Source organism: Chiloscyllium plagiosum, chromosome 3 (genome assembly GCF_004010195.1).
Source record: "Chiloscyllium plagiosum isolate BGI_BamShark_2017 chromosome 3, ASM401019v2, whole genome shotgun sequence".
NCBI classification, from domain to species: Eukaryota; Metazoa; Chordata; class Chondrichthyes; order Orectolobiformes; family Hemiscylliidae; genus Chiloscyllium; species Chiloscyllium plagiosum.
Window position 1 is genome coordinate 91,416,185 of NC_057712.1, and position 16,386 is coordinate 91,432,570.

At 42.1% G+C, this 16,386-nt stretch overlaps 1 protein-coding gene across 1 annotated transcript; it reads left to right on the forward strand.

Annotated features, from left to right (window-relative positions):
- Positions 1–14,917: 14,917 nt before the first annotated feature.
- On the forward strand, positions 14,918–16,013 carry olig3 (oligodendrocyte transcription factor 3). The gene has a single exon (XM_043687492.1). The coding sequence runs from the start codon at positions 15,219–15,221 to the stop codon at positions 16,011–16,013; it is 795 nt and encodes a 264-aa protein (XP_043543427.1). The 5' UTR covers positions 14,918–15,218.
- The last annotated feature ends 373 nt before the right edge of the window (positions 16,014–16,386 follow it).

Here is a 16,386-nt window from a genome sequence, read left to right on the forward strand (position 1 = left end):
ACATGACCTCCCAACTCCTGTACTCAATACTCTGACCAATAAAGGAAAGCATACCTTCTTCACTATCCTATCTACCTGCGACTCCACTTTCAAGGAGCTATGAACCTGCACTCCAAGGTCTTTTTGTTCAGCAACACTCCCTAGGACCTTACCATTAAGTGTATAAGTCCTGCTAAGATTTGCTTTCCCAAAATGCAGCACCTCGCATTTATCCGAATTAAACATTTTAAAAATGAATGCTTTAATTCTCCTTTTTTTTCAGTTTCACCGAATAAACTAAAGCTTCAACTGCATTCATTGAATTTACAAACAGTAAGGATAGGCCCTTAAACATCTACAGTACACTCCTTTCAAAGGTACAGCCTTCGAAGAAGATAAACATATGAAAGAAACAAACAAGACTGAAGCATTTGCATCCATCTTCAGCCAGAAGTGAATGATCATTTGAGGCCTCCCCTAGTATTACAGAAGCCAATTTTCAGCCAATTTGACTTTTTGGTTGTGACATTAAGAAACAGCTGACTGTACTGAGGTGACTGCCTCACAGCGCAGGGACCTGAGTTTGATTCTAGCCTTGGGTAACTGTCTGTGTGGAGCTTGCACATTTTCCCCATGTCTATTTGGGTTTCTGCTAGATGCTGTAGTTGCCTCCCACTGTACAAAGATGTGCAGTTGAGGTGGATTGGCCATGGTAAATTGCCCTGTGGTGTCCAGTGATTCGCAGGCTAAGTGGATTAGCCATGGGAAATGCAGGGTTAAGTGAATAGGGTAAGGGACTGAATCTGGGTGGCATGCTTTTTGGAAGGTTGGTGCAGACTTGATGGACTGAATGACTCTTTCCACACTCCAGTGATTCCATGATTCTATGCTCTGAACACAACAGCAGTTATCAGATCAACACCATCTAGTTGTAGTGCCCTTAGCTCCTAAACTTTTCCAGTATGGTTACAACATTGAAATCTACCAGACAATGTAGAAAATTGCCCAGATATGACCTGTCCAAAAAAGACAGGAGAAATCCAACCCCGCCAATTACTGCCCCATCAGTCTACTTTCAATCATCCGCAAAGTATTGCAAGAGATCATGAACAGTCCCATCAAGTGGCACTTACTCAACAAAATTTGCTCATTGGTGCTCAGTTTGGATTCCACTGGTCGTTGATCCAAACATAGGGAAAAGCTCTGCACTAAAGTAGGGAAGTGAAAGTGACTCCCCTTCACATTAAGGGAGCATTTGACTATGGCATCAAGGTGCCCTAAGAAAACTTTAGTCGGTGGGAATCAGGAGGAAGACTCCTCTCTGGTTGGAATCATTCCTAGCACAAAAGAAGATGTTTGTATTTGTTGAAGTTAAATTATTTCAGTAACAGGACAGCTCTATAAGGCTACCTCCGGATTTTACCCTCAGCTCAATCATCTTCAGCTACTTCATCAATGACATTCCTTCAGATGTGGAAATGTCCATTGATGATTGCATAATGCACAGACCAATTCATAATTCCTCAGATACTGAAGCTGTCCATGTCTAAAAATGCTAAGGCCTGACAGCTCATCTAAAACCTTTAGCACTCATTCCCTCCACCACCTATGCACAGTGGCAGCAGTGTGTACCATCTACAAGATATGCTGTAACAACTCACCAAGATTTCTTGGACAGCATCTTCCAAACTCATAACCTTTAGTACCGAGAAGGACAGGAGTAGCAAAACTAATAGATATATGGGAACACCGCCACTTGGAAGTTCTCCTTCAAGTCATATACAAATTTCCTTTGGAGCAATGTTGCCATTCCTTCATTGTTGCTGCATCAAAATCCTGTAATTTCCTCCCTAACAGCATTGTGGGTCGACGCAAACCTCATGACCTGGAGCTACTCGGGAAGGCATCTCACCACCAACACCACCTTCTCAAGGACAATTAGCGATGGGCAATTAATACTGACCTATTCTATGACACTCTCTACCTATAAATTAATTATTTAAAAATACTGACTCCTGATTTTAGTTTCACTTATGCCAAGATAACTACCTTCATTTCTTTACAGCATTGGCTCCAATATTAGCATGTCCTAAGTTGCAGAGGTGAGGTGAGTGACTCCCTAGACATCAAAGCAAGATTCAAGCAAGTTGGCATAAAGGATTCCGAGTAAAACTTAAATTATTAGAGTTCGGTGTTTCCAGTGACTACAGTGATGCCTATTACAGATACTCTTGTTTTGTTTAAGGCTGATTACATCAATCCAGGTCACCAGTGCAGGAATAACCTAAATACATCTTAAGTAGAACCATCTTCAGTTATTTTGTTCATTTTTCCTCCAACATTATTTCAGAAATGAGGTATTTGCTGATAATGAAGCAGTCCATGCCATTTGCAGCAATACCTGGACTATGTTCTGTTTAGGACTGATGTGGAACATTGCCAAATAATTACCTTCCCTGAAGAGAGAGTCTAGCTATTTTCCCTTGACATCCAATGATATTGTCTTCACTGAAACTCCCACCATCAACATGATTCAGGAAGGGTGCAAATCACCAGTAACTCAATTGGATCAACGTCATAAATACCTTAGGCAAAAGTGAGGACTGCAGATGCTGGAAACCAGCGTTTAGATTAGAGTAGTGCTGAAAAAGCACAGCAGGTCAGGCAGCATCCTGATGAAGGGCTTTTGCCTGAAACATCGATTTTCCTGCTCCTCGGATGCTGCCTGACCCGCTGTGCTTTTCCAGCACCACACTAACCTAAACTTCATAAATGCCCTGCCCATTGGAGCAGATCAGAAACTGGAATGTCTGTAGAGAGTGATTCAGCTTCTTGCACCCCAAAGTCTCTCCAACACTTTCAGGGTGAGAGGCAAGTGGGTTCAGTTAAATCAATGCTTTATAAGCTTTACAATCACAACAAAATATCCACTTGATAGACACCTCATCCATTAGTTTAAACCTCCATTTCCTCCATCATTGATATACCAAATGCTAGTCTTGCTAGTGATCCTACAATCCAGAAATAGATTTTCACAATTCAAAGGGTATTAATTTCACATGTTCTACATTTGAAAGATGTATATGAATAAAGCCTCACATAGCACATGCAGAATCTGTAACACTAACCCATTGAGGTGCAAATGGTGACAATCATTCTTATATCATTGTCTCAATTTCAGTTGCAGTAAATCGAGGGTCCAGATATTGTATTTTCCATCACTTCACTACAGAACAGAACCATCTATGGAGCTTGAAGATTTATTTTCTCTTCTTTTGTTGTTGTCATTTCTTAGTTTCATCTTCTTTTTGGTAAGGTCTGGCAGCAAATTGAAATGCTGAATTATTCTTAGACTTAACTATAATTGTTACTCTCCCTTTAAATTTTACATCCATTCCAAATGTCATAGCGCACAGAGTCATAGAGATGTACAGCATGGAAACAGACCCTTTGGTCCAACTTGTCCATGCTGACCAGATATACCAACCTAATCTAGTCCCACCTGCCAGCACCCAACCCATTTCCCTCTAAACCCTTCCTATTCATATACCCTCCAGATGCCTCTTAAATGTTGCAATTGTATAAACCTCCACCACTTTTTCTGGCAGCTCATTCCATACATGCATCACCCTCTGCATAAAAACATTGCCTCTTAGGTCTCTTTTATATCTTTTCCCTCTCACCCAAAACCTATGCCTTCCAGTTCTGGACTCCCCCACCCCAGGGAAAAGACTTTGCCTATTTATCCGATCCATGCGCCTCATGATTTTATAAACCTCTATAAGGTCACTCCTCAGCCTCTGACTCTCCAGGAAAAACAGCCCCAGCCTGTTCAGCCTCTCCCTGTAGCTCAAATCCTCCAACCCTGGCAACATCCTTGTAAATCTTTTCTCCACCCTTTCAAGTTTCACAACATCTTTCCGATAGGAAGGAGACCAGAATTGCACACAATATTCCAACAGTGGCCTAACCAATGTCCTGTACTGCTGCAACATAACCTCCCAACTCCTGTATTCAATAGTCTGACCAATAAAGGAAAGCATACCAAACAACTTCTTCACCATCCTATCCACCTGTGACTCCATTTTCAAGGAGCTATGAACCTGCACTCCCTAGGACCTTACCATTAAGTGTATAAGTCCTGCTAACATTTGCTTTCCCAAAATGCAGCATCTCACATTTATCTAATTTAAAACCCATCTGCCACTTCTCAACCCATTGGCCCATCTGATTAAGATCCTGTTGTAATCTGAGGTAACCTTCTTTGCTGTCCACTACACCTCTAATTTTGGTGTCATCTGCAAACTTACTAACTATACCTCTTATGCTCACATGCAAACCATTTATGTAAATGATAAAAGGTAGAGGGCCCAGCGCCGATCTTTGTGGCACTCCACTGGTCACAGGCCTCCAGTCTGAATAACAACCCTCCACCACCACCCTCTGTCTCCTACCTTTGGGCCAGTTCTGTAACCAAATGGCGAATTCTCCCTGTATGCCATGAGATCTAACTTTGCTCATTAGTCTCCCATGGGAACCTTGTCAAATGCTGTACTGAAGTCCATATAGATCACATCTACCACCCTGCCTTCATCAATCCTCATTGTTACTTCTTCAAAAAACTCAATCAAGTTTGTGAGACATGATTTCCCATGCATAAAGTCATGTTGACTATTCCTAATCAGTCCTTGCCTTTCCAGATACATGTACATCCTGTCCCTCAGGATTCCCTCCAACAACTTGCCCACCACTGATGTCAGGCTCACTGATCTATAGTTCCCTGGCTTGTCCTTACCACCTTTCTTAAACAGTGGCACCACGTTAGTCAACCTCCTGTCTTCCGGCACCTCACCTGTGACTACCGATGATACAAATATCTCAGTAAAAGACCCTGCAATCGCTTCCCTAGCTTCCCACAGATTTCTAGGGTACACCTGATCAGGTCCATGGGCATTTATCCACTTTTATGTGTTTCAAGATGTCCAGTACTTCCTCCTCTGTAATATGGGCATTTTTCAAGATGTCACCATCTATTTCCCTACATTCTGTATCTTCCATGTCCTTTTCCACAGTAAATACTGATGCAAAATACTCCGTTATTATCTCCCCCATCTCGTCTGGCTCCACACAAAGGCCGCCTTGCTGATCTTGAGAGGCCCTATTCTCTCCCTCGTTATCCTTTTGTCTTTAATGTATTTGTACAAACCCTTTGGATTCTCCTTAACTCTATTTGCCAAAGCTATCTCGTGTTCCCTTTTTGCCCTCCTGATTTCCCTCTTAAGTATACTCCTACTGCCTTTATACTCTTCTAAGACTTCATTCGATCTATCCTGTCTATACCTAACATATGCTTCCTTCTTTTTCTTAACCAAACCCTCAATTTCTTTAGTCATCCAGCATTCCCTGTACCTACAAGCCTTTCCCTTCGCCCTAACAGGAATATACTTTCTCTGGACACGCGTTATCTCATTTCTGAAGACTTCCCATTTTCCAGCCATCCCTTTACCTGCGAACATCTGCCCCTAATCAGCTTTTGAAAGTTCTTGCCTAATACCATCAAAATTGGCCTTTCTCCAATTTAGAACTTCAACTTTTAGATCTGGTCTATTCTTTTCCACCACTATTTTAAAACGAATAGAAATATGTTCGCTGTCCACAAAGTGCTCTCCCACTGACACCTCAGTTACCAGCCCTGCCTTATTTCCCAAGAGTAGGTCAAGTTTTGCATTTTCTCTAGTAGGTGCATCCACATAATGAATCAGGACATTTTATTGTACACACTTAACAAATTCCTTTCCACCTAAACCCTTAACACTATGGCAGTCCCAATCTATGTTTGGAAAGTTGAAATCCCCTACCATAACCACCCTATTATTCTTACAGATAACAGACATCTCCTACAAATTTGTTTCTCAATTTCCCTCTGACTATTAGGGGGTCTATAATACAATCCCAACAAGGTAATCATCCCTTTCTTATTTCTCAGTTCCACCCAAATAACTTCCCTGGACGTATTTCTGGGAATATTCTCCCTCAGCACAGCTGTAATGCTATCCGTTATCAAAAATGCCACTCCCCTTCCTCTCGTGCCTCCCTTTCTATCCTTTCTGTAGCACTTTTATCCTGGAACATTAAGCTGCCAGTCCTGTCCAGGCCTGGGCCTTGTTTCTGTAATTGCTATGATATCCCAGTCCCATGTTCCTAACCATGTCCTGAGTTCATCTGCCTTCCCTGTTAGGCCTCTTGCATTGAAATAAATGCAGTTTAATTTATCCGTCCTACCTTGTCCCTGCCTGCCCTGACTGTTTGACTCACTTCTGTTCTCAGTTGTACCAGTCTCAGATCGATCTCTTTCCTCACTATCTCCCTGGGTCCCACTCCCCCCACCACCCCCACCTCAAAATGCTCTCTGTGTTTTTCAAAATTTGCATCTGAATTTTACCATGATTATAACAAAAGAAAGTCATCAAATATAAAAGGGATTCAGTCTAAATTTATTTACTAATGGAACTGAGAACATGGATCCCAGTATAACATGATGTCATTCAGGCAAATAGTACAGATGCATTTAAGGAAAAACTGACTAAAGATACGTTGGAGAAAGGAATAGGGTTTTGCCAGTAGAATTAGATAAGAAATTATAGGTGGATTCTCAAGCAGAATGTAAGCACTGGCAAAAACTGTTTGGCCTCAGTTCACTATTTCTACATGACACATGCTTTGCAATTCCATCTAACCAAAGTTGCAAATTTGAGATTATGACTGCATTTTCCTCCTTTACCTTTTGACTACTCTGCAACATTTGATGTTTTTGGCCACACCATGACTTCACCTAATTCTATTCTTATCTCACAATCACCAAAACATTTCTAACAATGACTCCTCTTCTAGCTTTCATAGTGTTACCCTCAGAGTCCTGCCAAGGTGCATTCTTATCCTCTTCTTCCTCATATACATGGAACAATATCTGGATTCAGATGTTACATTAACATTGAAAACATCCAGATCCACCTCTTAATTAGCTCACTTGACCTCTTCATAGCTTCTATATTGTCATGCTGCTCAACTTAAATGAGCTGCAATTTAGTTGATTTAGACATTAAGAATATTGAAGCCATGATCTTTGCTCATGCCTAAAAGCTCAATATCAATCTAATAATGCTATTCCATTTGCTGGTCATTGTCTTAGGTTTTTTTGCAATGTTGAATCATGGTTGAATCATGTGTACTCTTAGTCTGAAAGATTGTACTAATTAGACCTTCATAGGATCACTCTTTTTCATTACTACTTAGATCATCCACTGCTGAAACTCTCCTTGATGCCCTTGACTTCACCTGGCTGAACTATCATAATGGTCTACTCGTCAAGCTCCTATCCTGTATGCTCAGGAAACTTCAGTTCATTGAAATTGGTTAGTGCATGTCTTATGTCATAGTGCATCCACTCACCCATCATCAATTGTTTGCTTTATTGATTTTTGACACCTCCTTCCTTCTCCATTCTCTGATTCAAAGTTTAACTTTTTAAAATCTCTTCATGGACTCACTTTTGCTTACCTCTCTAATCCTCTCTATTTCTGATGAAGGGCTTTTGCCCGAAACGTCGATTTTCCTGCTCCTCGGATGCTGCCTGAACTGCTGGGCTTTTCCAGCACCACTCTAATCTAGAATCTGGTTTCCAGCATCTGCAGTCATTGTTTTTACCTACCTCTCTAAGCCCCTCTGTCTAGTGTACTGTTTCAGAATCTCTATTGCCCCAATCTCTTGTACACATTAGAGTAATCTGCAATAAATCATACACCTTTATCACGAATAATATTTTGATTTAATTACTTGCACTTTGATTGTTTAGATGCCTGTAGGTCTCTGCATGTTTAAGAATATTTAGATATGTGCAGTAATCCAAGGGACTTAGCAGCGAGGGCCCAACTGATGGAAACATATCATTGAAATCAACTGTATGAACACACTACTCTTGGAATGAGGGGTTTATCTTACCAGGAGAGGTTGAACAGATTGGGCTTGAATTAATTGGAGTTTGGAAAAATGAGAGGTGACCTAATTGAAGTATATAAGATTCTAAGGGAGCTTGACAGTGTAAATATTGAGGACCTTTCCTCACATAGAGGACTTAGATCCAGGAGAAATCATTTAAAAGTCTTCCTATTAAAATGGATATGAAGAAGAATTACTTTCTGAGGGTCAGTAGACTTTGGAATTCTCTTGCAAAGACAGAAGTGGAGGCTGGAACTTTGACCATATTTGAGGCTGAGTAAGGCAGAATGTTTGATTGACAAGAGCGTTCAGGGTAATGAGAAAAGTGATATTGAGTCCACAATCAGATCAGATCAGCTATGATCTTATCTAATGGTGGGACAAGCTTGAATAGGGAAAAGATCTAATTCTGCTCCACTTTCTTAAATTATTTTAAAATAATGGAAGATAATACTGTCCTGAGAATACTCCAGAGTGTTCTTTTCACTTTTCAGAAGTTCCGGACTGCCTGTGAAAAGCATTTTCTGTGACCAAGAGAGCAAATAAAAAAAGACTAGTTGTGGGTTTAATTACTAGGTTAGAAGGTGTGAACTTCCACCCCTTATTCAGTGCTTCCGTTATAATTACTCTCCTCCTAACTGCCTTAAATATTTAATGTTATCTTTTTATCAACCTCTGTTAATTCTTTATAGTCATGTACATGCTGTTTTGATGAGAAGTCTGTAAGTTTTATTTACTGTTTCAGTAACAGCTTATTGTGACCTCAATTAGCCTGTTATAGTTATAGAGTCATACAGTGTGTAAACAGATCCTTCGATCCAACCAGTCCGTGCTGACTATAATCCCAAAACAAACTAGTCCCACTTGCTTGTGCTTGGCCTCCAAACTTTTTTTATTCATGTACTTATCTAAATGTCTTTTAAATCCACCACTTCTTCTGGAAGTTCATTCCACACACAACCACTCTCGGCGTAAACAAATTGCCCATTATGTCTTTTTAAAATCTTTCTCGTCTCACCATTAAATATGCCTGATCTCCCCCACACTAGGCAAATATTCCTCATCATTCGCCTTACCTTTGCCTCTCATGATGTTATAAACCTCAATAAGGTCACACCTCAACCTTCTCTACTTCAGTGAAAGAAGTCCCAGTCTTTTCAGTCTATTTTTCCATCTCAAACCTTCCATTCCTAGAAACATCCTGGCACACCTTTTCTTTTCATCATCAATCCCTATGGAAAATTGTTGGTAACAGGCCTCCAGTCTGAAAGAAACCCTCCACTACCACCCTCTGTCTCCTGCCCTGAGGCCAATTTGTATCTAATTGGCAAGCTCACTCTGAATCCATCTGATCTGTAATGTGGGGGTGAAAGTTTATTTCAAGAGATTAGTCAATGATATGATTTAAGGCAGAGTTATATTTTGGTTTTGAGTCGGTAATCTGCAATGAGACTTTAAGAATGGGAACTCTATAAGTTCTGAAGGAATCAAATTGCAGCTTCAGCAAGTTATTTGAATTACAAAAATCGAATACATTAGCATTAAAGCAGCAGGCAGATTGTTGCCAGATCTGTGTGACATATTAATATAACATGAAGCGAATTCAATGTGAATTGTGAACATTTCAATATGTTTGACGTCTTAACATTAAATGTTGCAGTCTTGCTGATTTTTTTGAGGGATGGGGTTTGGTGGAGTGAATCTATTAACAGCATAGTATTTAGCTTAGGCAGCGTTTGCAATCTTTCATACTTCCATCTGAATTGTAGGCATCAACGCTTTCATAACCTCATTAACGTGAGTGAAGTCGGGTGCGCCTCAGTAGATCCCAGTCGGCGACTGTTCGCATCCTTTACATAATAGTTTGGTTCATATTGTTTTGGAAGCTTTGGAAAACCTTTTTGTTTTATTCGTTCATGCAGGGGATGTGGGCGACACTGGTTCTCTGGCTGTTTGTACCATTTACTGTAATGCAGAGATTGTTGTAATTGCAGTGGAATATTATGTGCTTGGAGATTAGTTTTAATTGCAGTTTATTGCACACCAACTGATTTAACAGAATACAATGATACTCTACAACTCCAGATATTGCCCAATTTCGATGCATGATTTGGATTGTCTCCCCACTGATGAAAGACTATCCTATTTCACTTTAAGCTGGGTTAACTGGTTCAAATACACAGGTTGACGACCACTGTCTCTGTGCCACAGATTTGTGTTAAATTTCTTTGTGTTCCTCCTGCCGGCCGCACCGTTCCCTCCAGCACAACAATTTCCCCAAACAGCCAGCACCAAGCTTCCTTGGAGCTGTGTACTGGAATTGTGTAGCGTGCAATCTGGGACGGGCTTTCCCGCTGAGTCGATTTCCTTTCCTGGGCTAGCTGCGAGTTGGCGAGAAGATTTCCTCATCTCCTGGCCGAGGGGGAGGTGATGGAGATTCCAGCAGCATCCCTCCCATAAACTCTCTCCCCTTGGTAGCTGTCTCACACTGCGCCACTCTTAAAAGATTTTACAGATCCTGGGCCACATAACCTCAGATCTGTGTGTGCTACCCACTCTTACAAAGAAGTCCAGATTAGTAGGATTAGAGGAGATTCACATATGTCCAGTTCAAGCAATTGGTATTCAAAGCTTTACACTTTCAAAAGCCACCAAGAGAGAAAAGGGGAGGCGAGGGATCCCTCCACCCCCGCCCGTTTTGTGTCTTTTGTGTGTGTTTGTGTGTTTTCAGCACGCCTGCGAGAGACAGCGCCGCCTCAGCAACGCGACACCCAGCTCAGGTTTAAACATTGTACGCATTTCAATCACTTTCGCTACAGCGCCGGCAAACTCCGACAGCTAAAACATCACAGGCTCATTTGCAAACTCCATCGCCCCTTACGAATTTATTGGTACTTTTTTTCCTCCCACATGTGCGATTTAAGTGCAAGTTATGTTACATTTTGAGTTCGCTGACAAACGCACAGTAATTTTCAACAAAACCTAGACTGTAAACTCATGTTTGCATTCACGAGGCCTTACCTTCCTAGGCATGCAGTAGATTAGGCTAGACAAATAATTTGAAAGAAATCCGAATTGCCACTTATTTATTGCCACTGACAAGACAAAAGGCATGCAACTGAAAGTGATCCTGTTTAATTCCTTGCGGGTTAATCATCTACATCTTCCTAAAGGATCCAAGGAGATTGCACATGGACTACCAACAACACCTTAAAGGACCGTGTAGATCACCCAACATAAAAGAGATATAAAATAATTATGAAACGAAATAATTGTTCTGCCTGTGATCTGGAGTTAATCTATAAGCCAGCCAAGTATCAGATAATTACGAATTTGTGTGTAGCAGATTTCCATTAAGAATGCCTTATTTTGGTTGCTCACGAACAGATTGTTGCTGTGAAATATATAGCTAACACCGACTGGGCACTTCCTTGATTTTAATTTCAAACGTTACTTCAATTTACCAAAGAAAAGACATGAACAAGAGATCTCAACGGACCAGGAAATGCGATGTAGGATGTGAAGTAGTCCATTCGGCCCATCAAGTCTGCTCCGCCATTCAATGAGATCCTGGTTGATCTGATAATCCTCAAATCCACTTTCCTGCCTTATCCCCTTAGCTCCTGCTACCCTTACTGATTAAAAATCCGTCTATCTCAAACTTGAATAGACTTAACAGAAACTTATACTGACGAGAGACTAAACTTGATTTACCAAACACATTTACCGGTCATGAACTGAATGAGACTGTCGAGCTTCCGACGAGCATTTTATAGCATTTGTCAATACAAAGCGAATCGGGTCGAGATTACGTGTGTAAACGGAGGTTATTGGTATATGGACCTCTGATCAGTAATTCGAATACGGTAATATTGCCCAAGACTCTGACCACCTTCTCCATTTCAACAGTGCCACTGGACAAACACTGGATTCAGAAGGTTCCTGATGAAGGGCTTTTGCTCGAAACGTCTATTTCCTGCTCCTCGGGCGTTGCCTGACCTGCTGTGCTTTTCCAGCACCACCCTAGACTCTGGTTTCCAGCATCTGCAGTCCTCACTTTTGCCTAACTGGATTCAGAAGTTTTGCGTCTTGTAGCCCTTCCTATTTCGGTGAGAATTAGCCACTTGAAAAATAACTGACAATAAAACTTTTCTCTGCTGAGGGGAATATAGACGGCCAATCGTTTTTTTCTTCAGGACTGGGGGAGTTGGCTGGTCAGTGAGAGGTTGGAGATGGTCAGTGTGCTGTAGTAGCTGGCCAGTGAGTTACAGAGAGCTCGTCAGCGAGTCCTTACGGATAGTCATCGGATCATTTGAGTTAGTCAGTGAATCGTGGTGAACTATGACTAGTCAGAGAGTAAGGTCGGCTCGTCAGTGAGCAGTAGAGAGCTAGTCATATTGTTGCAAGCTTGACAAGGAAAAACACCACCCCTTACCTCCGGAACTTAAACCAAACCCCGGGCTTTAGTTTACTAAATAAAAATCAACAGGTTTATTTGGAAGCTTTCGGGGCGCTGCTCCTTCGTCAGGGCAGGAACATAAGACACCGACTTTATGGCACAAAATCATATTGCCCCACTAGCTGCCTGACGAAGGAGCAGCGCGACGAAAGCTAGTACTGTGCTTCCAAATCAACCTGTTGGACAATAACTTGGTGTTGTGTGATTTTTAACTTTATCCATTCCAGTCCCACACCGGCACCTCCACATCATAAATAAAAACCGAAAGAGCTGCGGATGCTGTGAATCAGAAGCAAAAACAGAAGTTGCTGGAAAAGCTCAGCAGGTCTGGCAGCATCTGTGCGGAGAAATCAGAGTTAACGTTTCGGTTGCGGTGACCTTTCCTCAGAACCTGCTGAGCTTTTCCAGCAACTTCTGTTTTTGTTCCGGGACTTAATTTATTCATTCCACTCAGAAAGCCAGTTTGGGCTGAAATTGTGAAATCCAGTTTCAACCGACCGCGCACATTCACTCTTGATGTGGGGGTGCCGGTCTTGGACTGGGGTGTACAAAGTTAAAAATCACACAACACCAGGTTATAGTCCAACAGTTTCACTTGGAAGCACTTTCGGAACTAGCTGGTGTTGTGTGATTTTGAGGAATTGGAAATATTCAATGCCTGATATTAGCGCAGTTTAAGCATTTAATTTACTTGTTATCACTCAGATATGAAATTGTGAATGCTTCGGCTTTTGGAAATGTAGATTTCCTGTTTTCTCAGAGGATTGGCAACACAGTTTGCGTTTGCTTTCTTTAATTTCCCCCTGTCTGATTGTTTATTGTAAAAATGAATGAAGGCCCAGGGGAAATCTGACAATCCTATTCCCCATAGTGTACGCTTACCTTTTAATTATGCGTTAGTGAAAGCACAGACACGTCTAACAAACCACACAGATTTATACTACAGTCACATGTCCACACAAACACAATTAATAAACACAATTATACAGGCACCATATACACGCTGAAACAAACACACGTTCAAGCGAAGATGCACACACAACCGAGAGCAAGTGCACATCCATAAGAGCCGAGTTCGACTATCCCAAATGCTCTGGGTGAGAACTTTCTTCTCTTTCCGTAGCCATGAGAATATTCGATTTTGAAAGCAATTTAAAGATCGTTTGCAGTCTGAAGAGAATATTCAGAAATCGCCGCACGCCCTTGCTAACTGTATAGCTACTATGACTAACTGCTGAGCAGACTGGCTTTGGTGACCGACCGATGATCGTTAAATTTATGAGGTTAATGCACTACCTAGAAAGTACGATGACTCATTTAACCAATTAACTGTTTTACAATAACCGAATGGGATCTCAAGCTACACACATCTGGTTGACGCTCTGGTCATTTACCCTGCCCTCCGCCTGGAGTGAAATATACCTTCCCATAGTCAGTAGACAGTTTACAGTACCGTATCGGGGTTCTGGTCAATTCTGAGCAGAACAACAGCAAAAAATGCGGTGCACAGAAATCAAATAACTTTTGAACAACGAAACTAGTGACAATACCTTTTTTTAACAAAGCGGAGCGAACTGTCTACACAATATTTTCAGATAAATCAGTTGATTCAACTTGTATTTGTGTTGTAACCTATTTCTCAATAACAGGTCCCAATTTACATACAGATTGTCTCACTATTGAGACCCTTAGCAAATAAGGTATTCGCAGAGTCAATGACTCGGCTGCTGGAGCATGCGAGGACTATAAGTTTTGTAAGGTTTCTCAAATGCGCTACTCCACGCTTTTTCCCTCAAAGGTTATGCGGTTTTCTGTCGCTGGGAGGCGGTGTGTTTCACTTTCTCTGGATCCTTGTTTCACTCGCATCTCTCGCCCACAGGCTCTACAAGCCCTCGCTTCTTCCCAAAATGTCCCAGCTCCTCAGTCGAACCGATATCTCACAACAAAGATTTTAATGGAATCAGTTCCCCCATAGCACGTTCGGTTGCCTGAATAATCACCGAAATAAGTCAGGCGTTTCCTGAACAATCTCATTCAAGACAGAGACGCATCTTTTATTTACACCATATAGGAAGCAGGAGTGGGTCATTTGTACACATTTTCTTCGAGTTGCATGTCAGTAATCGCGTGGTTTAAACGATAATAGAACGTTATTAGTGATGGCTCTTATGGTAACATTGAATAGATGGAATCTACTGTATTAGAACTCGAATATAAATTAACATTGAGATCAAACGGTCTGTATTTTGCTAAATGGCTTCGTTATGCGCCATCTCGTACAATGATAACTTCTAGTTTATCTGTATCACAAACTTTAGGGTCTGGACCAATTCGCATTCTATCATTAAAATGTTTGCTCGTTGCGATGTAAGTGTTTTTTTTCTCTCTCTCTCTATTGCTTCAGATCGCCCATGGCAGGGTGTCCCAGAATGAAAAAAGCACAATGAATATGAATGGGACAGAGCTAAATGGGACCGTCAAAGCTGCGCCGCCCTCAATGATCTCCACGTCATACTAACAAGACCATTATGTATAGGAGGGAGCTTTTGTTTCCTTGCACTCTGCACCTCTATAAAAAGCTTCTTTTAAAATCAAATCTCGTTCAACATCACAACTGCCCAAGAGGTGCAGCCTGCTCGGGGAACGCTCCTGAGCTGGGAGGGGACACGGTGTGGGGTTTTGTTTTGTTGTTGCTCGTCTCTGTCACTGACGTTGGAAGTTGGCATCAAAACAAGGTCTCAAACTACTGACTAGAGAACATCTCATAATAACGAGAGGCAATAAAATGAATTCTGACTCGAGCTCTCTCTCTAGCAGAGCTTCGTCGCCAGACGTGGATGAAATTTATCTGAGGGATCATCTGCAACACCAGGACTCCAGGATGAACTCGGTCTCCTCCACACAGAATGATTTGCTCCAACAGCTCGCCCATGAACACAGCATCACTACCCTCAACAGATCCGAGGACAAGTCGGGAGGCAAGTTCAAAGTGAAAAAGCAACTCTCGGAGCAAGACTTGCAGAACCTGCGGCTGAAGATTAACGGGAGAGAGCGCAAAAGGATGCATGACTTGAATCTGGCGATGGACGGGCTCAGAGAGGTCATGCCTTACGCCCATGGGCCGTCAGTGCGGAAACTTTCCAAAATCGCCACTTTGCTGCTGGCCAGAAACTACATCCTGATGCTGTCCAACTCACTGGAAGAAATGAAAAGACTGGTCGGGGAGATTTACGGCGGACATCATTCTGCTTTCCATTGCGGGACAGTGGGACATTCTGCTGGGCACCCAGGACACTCCACTTCTGCCCATCAGGTCCACCCCATCTTGGGCAGTGCCCTGACCTCATCCTCTTCCTCCATCTCGGCTTCCCTCCCGGGCATCAGCGCGGTGAGACCTCCTCATTCACTGTTGAAAACGTCGTCCGCGCCCCCGGTACCGTTAGGAAACACTTTTCAGCACTGGGCAGGATTGCCATGTCCCTGTACTATCTGCCAGGTGCCACCGCCGCCTCACATCTCAGCCCTGAGCACAGCCAACATGCCAAGGCTCTCCACAGATGGTAAAGACTTAATGAAGTAAGCTCTGATTTTGGCAGCTCCGCTTGTTATTAAATAAAGACGCCACGTTGCATTAAAAGCCTGACTTTTGAGTTACATTTAAAAAAAGACTGACGTTGTGTTGTATAAAGTTAAGTCTTGCCAGCTAACTCGCAACAGCCAGATTTGATTGCATGCTCGCTTGGTTTTGTTTCCCCTCCTCGCCCCCTTTTCTGAATTGTGAATTTTCAAATCGTGTAGCCAAACAAGTAACGAAAAGAAAATTCCTTGTAACAAGGATTTGCTACCTTTGTGTAAATACTTCCTCACAGACAGACGCATGGGAAGCAGTGCAAATACAATCCGAGACAGAATGTGATTTGCCAGTGTTTCGAATTCCTCTCGTGCGAGAGATA

Coding starts and splice junctions, on each gene's coding strand:
- olig3 (XM_043687492.1), top strand. CDS start 15,219: ATGAATTCTGACTCGAGCTCTCTCTCTAGCAGAGCTTCGTCGCCAGAC.